This window comes from Archocentrus centrarchus, chromosome 9 (genome assembly GCF_007364275.1).
Source record: "Archocentrus centrarchus isolate MPI-CPG fArcCen1 chromosome 9, fArcCen1, whole genome shotgun sequence".
NCBI classification, from domain to species: domain Eukaryota; kingdom Metazoa; phylum Chordata; class Actinopteri; order Cichliformes; family Cichlidae; genus Archocentrus; species Archocentrus centrarchus.
The window spans coordinates 551,016-562,500 of record NC_044354.1 but is presented as its reverse complement, the minus strand read 5'-3'; the positions used below and the strand labels follow the sequence as shown (position 1 = coordinate 562,500).

Here is an 11,485-nt window from a genome sequence, read left to right as displayed (position 1 = left end):
AGCCTGAGTCACTTCTATCATCTACAACAAGAGACTGACTTCTTGTAGAGACATTAAATTATTGTTTAACTTTACAGTAAATATGGCACAGCTGACAAACTAAACATAAACTTGGCCTTTTCTTCTCCCCTGTGTTATGAGGGGGAATGCCATTGCTTTAAATACTTTGTTAATACATAGGTACACATGGGAGTACTTACGCACTAGCCCAGATGGTGGACCCTCTAATTTGAAATCCAAGGGTATAATTAAGAGACAAAAAAATTAAAAAGGAAAGCATGAGGATTTGCTGCTTCGACATGAAACGCGGCACAAATTACAGCAGGGAGAAGCTGGTTAGTGCGGTCATCATTATTAGATATTCACATTAAAACAAAATAGTCTCTCGCTGGGGATCCGGCTGCTACTTTGAAGTCCCGCACACACACGCAAGCGGACCCTTTGCGTATTAATCTGAACTTGATGGCAAATGAAGCGGCTGATATCAGATGACTGAGCAGAGGGGTTTAAGTTCAATCCGGGGAGAGCCCGAGTCTGCGTGGTTCAGTTAAACACTCAGCAGTGGAGGGGCTGGTGATAAAGTGTTGGGAACAAAATGATCCATTTCTGCCAGAAAAAGCTGAAAATGCAGTCGGTTAAAATGCATTAATGTGACTTGAGCTACAGAGGCTGCAGAAGAGGGAGTGCAGGACGTGCTGGCAGAGCAGAGTGTGTGAAAGCTGCAGGTTTGAGTCAGAACCCGACCTTTTTAATAAAGGGGACCCATGATCCGTGAACGTCACCCCACTGGGTGTGAATTCGTCCCGGACACCTTACAGTGTTTATGTTGGTAGGTGTGGAGGAGACGCCGGACCATCAGCCCGGCCGCTTCGCTCCGGAGCACCTCTCCTCTCTCCAAACGAAATATGAAAACAGATCCGAGCTTCAGGCTGCGCGCTGCAAACCTCTCAATTAAACAGCTCGCGGGGATCTGAGCCGCGGTGGGACTTCAACCACCACAGATTAACCATGAATGAAGTTAGTGCTAACTGCAAGATGTGGGATAACGCGACAAATAAGAAAACGCCATTATAATATTTGGACTGATGCACTTTCAGTGTGAGCTGTGCTCTTTCTGTTAAAATAAGAGCTTGTGCGGCGCGCAAAAGAGCAACTTTGGAGACGCCGACGCGTTGTGAGGAAAAGGCGAGAAGAAAAGTTTGACTTACCGGTGTCGAAATGGCTAAAAGCCGCGGAAGAAATAAAGCCAGCGAGGAGAAGAGCAGAGGTGACGGTCCAGGAATCCATCGTATATTTAAAGAGTGAATTCGGTCTCAGGTGAAGTGCAGCCTGACGGACGGGTGCGCAGACCGGCGGGCTGCTGGACTGACTGTCTGTGTCTGTGCAGGAGTGGCGCTTTGACCGGTGTTAAAACGTCCCGTAACTTCAAGAAAGGTCCTACAGCTACTACTACACTGACACCACTACGACGAGACCAGATAGTAGAAAACAGGGATCCTATTTCTAGCCCATGTGACAGGAAATAGGGGCAATGAATTCAACCTGCAGCGCTGGAGAAGCAGCAGAGAGAAAAGAAGAAGAGGAGGAAGGAGGGAGGGAGGGAAGGAGAGAGGGTGGCGCGTCGGGGTTTTTGAAGGTGGCCTCTGTGGCGCAATAAACAGCAGGTCCGCAAAGTTCAAAATCCACGAAAATAAATCATACTCCTGCAACAATAACCTCATACTCACTTTAATATTACAGCAAAGCTAAAACATGATCGTAGATCAGTTTCCCATAAGGTCAAAACTACAATAGCGCATTTTGCTTGAGGTCAGCGCGGGTGTATCAGTGATGTAGCTGGGGCTCAGTGCTACATAAAGTATGGCAGTAACGGGAAACATGCCAGAAACACATTGTAACCACTCTGAAATATTTTATTATATTGTTTCTATGCTGGAGTATAAACAGTGCTCGGAAACCAACGGCCTCTTACGCGCAGTATTAAACACAAAAACAGGCCAAACATCCTTCTAAGATAAAAGTACAGAAAAGCTGAAACATGAGCTAAAGTAAAGGCTGGTACGGACCCGCATCGTTACAAAGTCAGCTGTAGGGTGAAGCTGGCAAAATTACTTGTTAAGGTTTCTTTGGAAGAAATGAATTTTTTTTTGCTGCATTTGAAAGAAACATTTAGGCCTGTATGTTTTTGTATTTATCTGCATCATTATTGTATCTGCATCACTGTATCATTAATGTTTACAAACAACTCTTTTTGTAGCTAAAGCAAACTCAACTATCTGAATGTAAAACCAGAAGGTAAAAGCGGCTCCTCCTTCGCGTGTCTCACCTTATCCACTAACAGAAGCAGGTGCACTGAGTGTGCACTGAGTGTGCAGGCCCACTGTGAGCACTTCTCACCCCTTTATTGTTCCATTACAGTCTGACTGTCTCACCTTAGGTGTGAAACAGCGCCCTCATGTGTTTAACACCGAGCACCATGAGGCACTGAGCAGCAGAGCAGTTCGCCCGAAAATAAACCCAGTATGATCTGAGAGGAAAGAAAGCCCAACATTTATTTAGCCAAAACCGACAGAGTTGAAAAGGGTGCTCTGGGAAAGTAATCTAGCATGACGTGTGCCCTTTGGAGAAATGCGACTGTGGGCCCTGACGTACTGCTGGTGGGAGCTTAACTTGTTTTAAGTTCACTGACTGGGACTGTTTAAGAGAGAAGACGTTCTTATAATTTAAACATATTGGACCTTTTTTAACTGCATTACTGCAGATCTGCCACTTTTCAGTCTGACACATGCACTGAATATCATAACCCGACCTCAATGAAAAATATTCACCAGTCAGTTGAGCTCAAGTACTGTACTTATCTGCTACTTTATACTTAGTCTTATTATACTCCTCATGTCTTTCCCAGAGTCATGTACTTCTGTTCTCTACTGCAGTTTTTTCTGGTTATACTCACATTAAAACTCAAGGTTTTACATACAAAACATGGAAGTCTAGAAAGGAAATTTGTGTTTGATTATTTCATTTGTAACAATGTTTCTTGGCCCTAAATCTTCTACCACTGGAAAGTCTGTTTATTCCCCTTAAATGGAGCCACATTTGTAAGGAGGGTCGAGCAGCAGGGTTGAGTTTGTGGGCTGCACCCATGAAAAACTTGCTAGTTCTTCTCTGCCGGAGCCAAAAAGCTGATTCTGCTGCTGACCCCTGTTTGATATCCTTTATTGGATTGGATGACTGAAGTCTGACATATTGTTGATTTAATCATTTATTCATGTAACAAACAGGAGCCTCAGCAGCATGTGGAAGAACCAACGCAGCCACAACAGCCTGGCACCTCCTCCTCATGCTGGTCACACACTGCTGTGGGACGGCATCCCATTCAGCTGGTTGCAGAATTTCATCTCTGCACTGAGAGTCCATCCAGTGATGACGAGCCTGAGTGTCAGCACCGGGAGTACCAGCAGCTCCAAACAGAGTCAACAGCAGAATCAGCTGTTTGGCAGAGAAGCTCTAACAAATTTATCATGGGTGCAGCCCACAAACTCAACCCTGCTGCTCAACCCAAAAATGCATTTTCCTTATAAATGTGGCTCCATTTAAGGGGAAATAAACAGGCTTTCCAACGGTGTGAGATTTATTACAAAGAAATAATCAAACAAACACAAATTTTCTTACTTTTTATGTTGAGTTTAAATATCTTGTTTTGTTTGAATAAGCATGCAAAACACAGAAGACTTCTAAAAGATTAAAAATACGACATCATCAGGCTGGAACCAGTTCAATAAATGATAAAATGTATCACAATCTGCTGACTGCCTAATTAATGTAGTATTACATGAATTTCTATTCTTGTGTAGACTACAAATCTAAAAGGCCTGAGCATAAATCATGTTACAGTTATAGACGGACGGACGGGTGGATGGACGGACAGACAGACAGATAGATAGATAGACAGATAGATATTATCAGCATCAGTTCCTGTATATGTTTGTGAGGGGCCGTCCCTCCTGAAACAGTTACAGTTCATTAAGATCTGTTGGGTGTTCAGACTGAACGTCTCTCTTCTGATCTCATTATTTCGATGTCAGGACTCTGAAAAATGCACCGTTTGTTCTTTTCAGCTGTTCAGCTGATTATTTCTGTTGCGTTGTTGCACCTCCGTCCTGTCCCGAGCTTCAGGTCACTGACCGCTGCCCTCACGGTTACGTTTCTTTTTACGGTTCATTTCATCTCCTCGTGTTTGAGGAGTTCAGACTTTGTTAATAACTGGAACACCTGACTCCAACATCTCCCAGCCTGCATTATTATTACTCCAAATGTCATTAACGACATGATAAATAACTGTTTTTGTGTTGGCAGTTTAGTCTGATCGTTTTTATGATAATTTAGTGCTTTAATAAATATCAGACGACATTTTATGATTAATCATTTCATGGTGATCTCAGTTAGTCCATAATTTCTTTCCTTCAAAACACAGGACTGTGTTTATTCTTTTATGTGTGCCACTTTGAGTTTATCGTCACACAAACAGATTTCATGCAGATGGATTAAAAAGCTGCCTGTCCACGTGAAAATGAGCATGAATTGGTGCTATCAGTCTGAGATGCTGTGCAGTTTAAGCAGCAAAGCTCCCTTTGTCTTCTTTGTTTCTGTGCGTGTGTGCGCGAGTGTGTGTGTCTGATCACATGCTGGGCTTGTCTGCACACGCTGCCCGGCCACATTCCTTGTGGTCCGCTGGAGTTACTGTAATTCCCTTTTTTGCTCTTCCCAGATAAATGTTAGCACTTCCACATCTCATTTACACTTTTTCATGTATTTATTTTTATTTATATTTTTGGCATTTTGCCTTCCAGGCATCATAACTGCCCTCCTTTAGGGCACATACACAGAGCCCCTCACCCCTCCATGTGTCCTGACAGGTGAGTTATACAGGATGGGTGCTGGAGGTCACAGCCGCTGAGATGTATGAGAAAGGACTTCAGCACCCCTGACCTGCCTGCCAAAGTGAGGTTAGCTGTTAGTTGCATAGCTGAATAAGAATTTGGCCGAGATGCTTTGAATTCACAAATTCAGGGCCAAGACGATGTCGTGTCCTTGTTCTCTCCTGGGTAAACATGAGGGTCTGCTCCTGAATCTTAATTTCACATTTCTTTCCTTTGTGGTTGAAACTATTTCTGCTTCCAGACCTTTGGTGTTTGAGAGAACCGTGGTGTCTCTGTGGATCCTCGGGGTCACAGACGTTGGGATCGACCCCTGCAGGTTTAGCTGGTTCTCACTCTTCTGCTGCTACTTTAGTACAATAAAGGTTTATTGAGATGATGAGTATTCATAGGAAATGAATCTGAAACTATTTTTATTATCATAACTAATCACTGTCTGTATCTGTATGTTGGATCTTTGGCATCACTGGAAGGAATGATCACAGAAAGCTGAGAATGACTCCAGGGAACGCTCATCATCTGTGGATTATTGGACAACTGGTTACTGCTGCAAACAGGACTTTTATTAAACCCATGTCAGGAAAGCAGCGAGAACTCTCTGCACATCTATAACTAAAATAAGAAAGAAAAGAAACTCTCTAATGTAATTTGATGGACTAATCTTAAAAACTAGCACATCCCAGCAGGGCCAGGCAGCACCTCTGAGGCTAAAATGAAGCGGAGCTGGGATGTGTGTCTCACACCCTCATGAACAAAAACTCCTGCTTTTTCTTTTCTTTTTGGCAGCAACATGACAAGAAGAAAGATATTTTTCTCCCTCTTTGACATCAACACTGAGTCACTGTTTGCTGTCAGGATCATTCTCCTCAGTGCCAAAATCATCTCTGCCATCGCCTGCCTCATTACACTAATTAAAAACAAAACACCCTGGCACACACATTGACGCACAACTCCTTTTGTCTGGTCCTACGGGGGACACAGTGAGTCAATGTGATTACTCAACCGAAGCATCTGGTTGTTGTTTGAAGTCTCTGCGACCTGCCCAACACCCCCCACACGGCCACATCAGTGTCTATATGATGCACATCATTAGTGGCTGCACACACAACACAGCGCGCATTACTGTGTGGCTCTCTGACCCCAGCAAAGATCCGCCAAAGTGGGCTCCCTTTGACAAATAACTGCCTCTGGCCTTTTCTGAGCCTGTAACGACTCCCCGACCACCTTCTTCTCTCAGCTCCTGCACACACACCTGAACAGGCCCCTGAGCTTACCCGTGTTCAAAGCCAAGATAAAAGCCGTTGTTTATATCCAGCCACCTGCATATAACCATCAGCCGCAGCAGCAGCACAGCTCCTCCTCCTCTCCTCGCTGACACACACACAGCAGTCATCCATCTTGCTCAGCCTCCCAGGTCTCTAATTAGGCTCCGGGTGGGTGACACCCTCTGGAATGTTTATTGTAACATCTTTCAGTTATATATCCTTTAAAAGAGACAAAACAGAGGAGGGGGCAGTCACAGAGGTAGGGGAAGGAAGAGAGTCAGAGGGACTAAAGGACTAAATTAATTTATACACACATGCATATATATATATATATATATATAAAACTTTCTAACTTTATTAGCTACACTTTGCTAGTACTGGGTCAGACCCTCTTTTTCCATCAGAACTACTTTAACTCTTTGTGGTTTTCATTGAAAAAGCTGCTGAAACAGAGATTTTGGTCCGTGCTGACATCACAGCGTCACACAGTTGCTGATTTGTCAGCTGTGCATCCATGATGTGTAATGCACTTGATGTTGGTATTATGTCGCGCTTACAAATGGTCCAAAATGCTGCTGCTCGTCTGTTGACAGGGACACGTAAATGTGAGCACATCACTCCTGTTCTTGCTTCTCTACACTGGCTGCCTGTCTATTTTAGAATTAATTTAAAAATTTTATTGTTTGCTTTTAAAGTTTTGAGGGGCGTGGCCCCCAAATACCTAACAGACCTCTTACACACATACACCCCGCAAAGGTCCCTCAGGTCGGCTGACCAGCTACTTGTTGCTGTCCCCAAGTCGAGACTGAAACATCGGGGCGACCGAGCGTTTTCCGTGGAATGGGTTGCCCCTCTATGTTAGGCTGGCTCCAACACTAGAGGTCTTTAAATCTCATTTAAAAACACACCTTTTCTCTCAGGCATTTCAAAATATCAGTCTCTAGTCAGTTTGAGTCATTTTGGGAACTGCTTTTATATTTTGATTTAGTACTTCTTTTATGGTTTATCCTTTTAAATTATTATTATTTTTTATGCGTTTATTTTTCGTGCTGTATTGTACTGCTGTCTTTTATCTGGGAAGTGCTTTGTTCAACTTTGTTGTCTTTTAAAGTGCTCTATAAATAAAGTTGGATTGGATGTGAATCTCCCGTTCCACCACATCCCAGAGGTGCTCTGCTGGACTGAGAACTTTTGACTGTGGAGGCTGAGTGAGTGCAGTGAACTCATCGTCATGTTCAAGAAACCAGTTTGAGATGACCTGAGCTTTGTGACACGGTGCAGCCATCAGGAGATCGCACACTGTGCTCATAAAAGGATGGACATGATCAGCAGCAATACTCAGGTAGGCTGGTTAAACAATGCTTTTTTGGTACTAAGGAGCCCAAACTGTGCCAAGACCCCCCGCCCCCCCCACCCCCCCAACCGTAAACGCATTCAGTTGCTGACATGTTGTGTGATTAGACATTTGTGTTAACAATATTAACCTGTGTATCCTACAAGTTTTGATGCGATTCCTTTTCATCTGGACAGGTAAGCTCAGGTAAGGCTCAGAAGCAGAGTCAGAGTCCTTCAGTGAACTAACCACGTTTTTGGTGGTTAAATTAACAGGAAGCACATTTTTCTGTATGAACAATGGTCCCTCAGTCCACACATCTATGGCAGGTAGATCAAAGGTCAAAGCCACTGATAGCATATAAAAACATATCAGTGCCTCAATCAGTGCTGTTGGTTGGAATGAGGTGGCTCTGGCTGGGAAACAGAAGGATACTGCACATATATATGCTTTATCATTATTTTTAACCCTAAAGAGGAATGTAATTTACCAAATAAACATGTTGTATAACTGTAAGCTCTGAGTCGTGTTTACAGCAGACAGTCATTGTTTGTTTTTGTTCAATAATGTTTTTAAAAACTCGTCCGCCTTCGAGTTTCTTGTGCTGCTAAGTTTCAGCCGTTAATGTCGTGACTGCAGAGACTGTACATTAAACAGCTTATTCAGTCTATTTACCTTAAAACTGCATTCTAATGGCCACCAGGGGGCAACTCCTCTGATGTGATTCTTTTCCATTTGGACCTTTATTGGTTTGATCATCCAGCCAGATGGAAAGAAGAGGATAAACTCAATGACCTGGTAGCGCTGTGACCCCGGAGACGTCTTTCAGGCCCAGTCCCTGCAGGTCAGTCATGTTTCCTGCACCTTGTCCATCAGCTTCAATGGGCGAGCCCCCCGGAGGCCTCAGAAACTTTTATAACCAAACCAAAAACCAAACCTAAAGCATTTCAGTGCTTGTAAACCAGAGCAAGTGATCGTTCCATTTTTAGGAAATCCCATAAAAGTGATGGATTTATTTGGTGATGCAATACAATTTACAGGGGAAAGGGTGGCAACGAGAGCAGCAGTGCAGAGAAACTGCAGAAAAATCATCCTAAAAACACAATAAAAATATGGTTAATTGTCGAGAGTCGTTCATTACCAAGCCACAAACCTGCATTACATACAGCCTGTTAAAATACAACAGACACAAATTAAAATCTGACTTAGACAAACCAAAAAAACAATGTTGTATGAAGCAAAAAGATTCATGCATTAATACACTAAAAATAAATGACGTCTTCAAAGCTGACAGGACATAATGATCTTTACCAGGTCTTAAAGTGCGGTGAACAGCAACACATGACATATTACACTGAGTCATTATTTAACACAAGCTCAGGTGAGGCTCAGGTGAGGCTCAGAGGCACTAAGCACACCTCATGATTCACTAGTTTGTAGAAACAAATTTAGCAGCAATAACTTGTTTTTAGTGTAACTCCGTCTCTCACATCGGCCCCCTCTCCTTCAGTTCACTGAGGTTTGAAGGCGTTCATCGATGTACAGCTCTCTGAGGTCGAGATCTGGACTTTAGCTGGGCCAGTGAAACGCTTTTGTTTCTTTCTTTTTCAGCCTTTCTGTTGCAGGTTTGCTGCTCTGCTTGGCATTCAGTTCAAGATTTAGTCATCACACAGACTCTAGAATACTTTGGCATGCAGAGGAGTTCATGGTTCATGACTGCGCGATGCTCTGGTCCTGCTTAAATGATCGGCCCTCAGCCACTGTGCTTAATAGTTGGTCTGAGGTGTTTGTGCTGATGTGTTGTTTGGTTTCCACCAACTGTGGCACAGTGCTGAACATTACAGCCAAACATCTCCACCTTGGTCTCTCCTAAAGTGTTGCGGTTTGTTCAGATGCAACAAATCTAAACCATGCTGCCATATTGGTGAAGAGGCTTTCTCCTGGCATCCCTTCCAAACAAGCCATACTTGTTCAGTCTTTTTCTAATTATACTGTCATGAACTCCTACATCCTTGTTTTCATTGTTGGACAACAGAAACTTTGCATGACTCATGGTTCAAAATAATCCTTATTTATGGCACAGTCCTCAGTTCACCCACCATCTGAGGGGCTGCTCCTCGTTAACCGAAGGTTTTCAATCACGGGGATTATTTGTCTCTGCTCACAAAAATGTATGAAACACTTTTTAATCAGGTCAATTAAACTTCTGGGATATTGATGTGGTTGGGGGTGGTGGGGTGGGGTGGTGGGGTGGGGGTCAGCTGCTTTGGTGTTACCAACAGGTGCACTATGGGGGCAACAATGAGAAAACCCCCAAAGCAGGAATGGTTTCACAGGCGGAGGACACTCACAGTGTCACCGCTGTAGCGTGAGGTCATTCCAAAAAATGTAATTAATTATAATTAATGTTCTCTTTAAGAACAAAAGGTAAAAAGCTTTGACGTTTTAAACCATCCTCACTTAGTGAATGTGTCACTCATATATCTGCCATTAAATTTGCTGTCTCATATATTCAGTGGTAATCTGTATTAATAAGGAGGTTCTCAGTTTATTCTTCACTGTAAGATTCACTCCTTCCTGATTGTACAGATTAACAGTCTGTAACAACTCTCACACCAGGATTTATTTAAAAATATTTTTTCTTATTTATGTCCTCTGAATAAAAGATGGTATGAACCAAACAGTGGATTTGGAGAACTGTTACACTCCTAAAGATTAGGAAAAATGATAAAAACAGTGAAGATAAGGATTCACGGTCGTCATGATAATCATTTTTACAGCTTATCACAGACTAGGAAAAGAGCCAGAAGGCTGTCGGCCAGTCGTTCCGCACTTCCTGCCATGAAGTCCCGTGCAGCGCACCCATTCACGATGCATTTTTACTGTGACAATCAGCAGGGCTGACTCACAGGAAGAGGAGCACATCAGCGATCTCTCGCATCTATCTGGAGAGCATTATGGAGCATAAGGTCCAAAAACAGGAAAAAAATCCACGAACACCCTCGCCACCACGTGGGGCAGGCACAGAGCTGAAAAAATATTCAGACATAGAAAATAATTAATGTTTATACACTTAACTCCCATTTCCTTGTTTGCTGCATCTAGTAGTGTCCAACATTGTGTCACTGCGGTGACGCCTGATATCCACACAGAAATAGTAGAAATCGTGTTATGCTGACACAGAACATATTAAATTATCCAAGTGCTCCTTTATATCTTTCAGAGTTATGGGACATTCTTCAGAGCGGTCACCAAGACTGAATCAACATTAATTCAGATCCTCATTTTGAGCACAAACATTTCCAGCCCTTCACCTTCGTGGCACACAGCATACTGAGGGACATTTGCAAACACTCTGTGATGGATATCTTTTTATGCCCCCCAAGCAGGGAATGCAAAGAGGGGAACAAAATACACCGTATGCATAATGTAAACGGCTGAAGAGAAACACACTGTGACGATCCCAAACTTGGGACGGCTACACTGTTTACAAGAGCTGCACAAATAGATGATGGCGTGGGTCTAGATGTCACATTTAATCTCAGCAACTAAACAATTTATGGCCAAGGGAAAACAGAAACAAAGGTCTGTACAATCACGTAACTGCAGTGACTGTTACCGGCCTCAGAATGCAAAGACAAATGTATGTTTACAGCTTTATGGCTCCAGCGCATAAACAAGGCCAGCCCGACCCCTGCACAGCTGCTGTTAGGATGCCAGGTTGTTTGTCAGGCCTCCCGTTACATCTTAGTCACAAATGGGAATGAAGCTCCTTCCTTACATGCAGTTCACAAAACATGTCAAATCCTTGCCTGCAACATGAAAGCATGGATGCAGCCTGCCTTGAATCAGTGGTGCAGGCTGCTGGTGGTGGTGTAACCGTGTTTCTTGGCACACTTTGGGCCCCTCATGGCTGACAACGACGCATCGTTTAAATGCCGCAGCCTACC

General features: G+C 43.4%; 1 protein-coding gene across 3 annotated transcripts in view; it reads right to left on the bottom strand.

Moving 5' to 3' along the window:
- kremen1 (kringle containing transmembrane protein 1) overlaps positions 1 to 1,549 on the bottom strand; it is a 59,312-nt gene extending 57,763 nt beyond the window's left edge. For all 3 annotated transcript variants that reach the window (XM_030736968.1, XM_030736969.1, XM_030736970.1), the window contains exon 1: positions 1,209 to 1,549. In XM_030736968.1, the coding sequence (XP_030592828.1) occupies positions 1,209 to 1,287 (79 nt within the window). In that variant the 5' untranslated portion in view covers positions 1,288 to 1,549. The remainder of the gene's footprint in view (positions 1 to 1,208) is intronic.
- Positions 1,550 to 11,485: the final 9,936 nt, after the last annotated feature.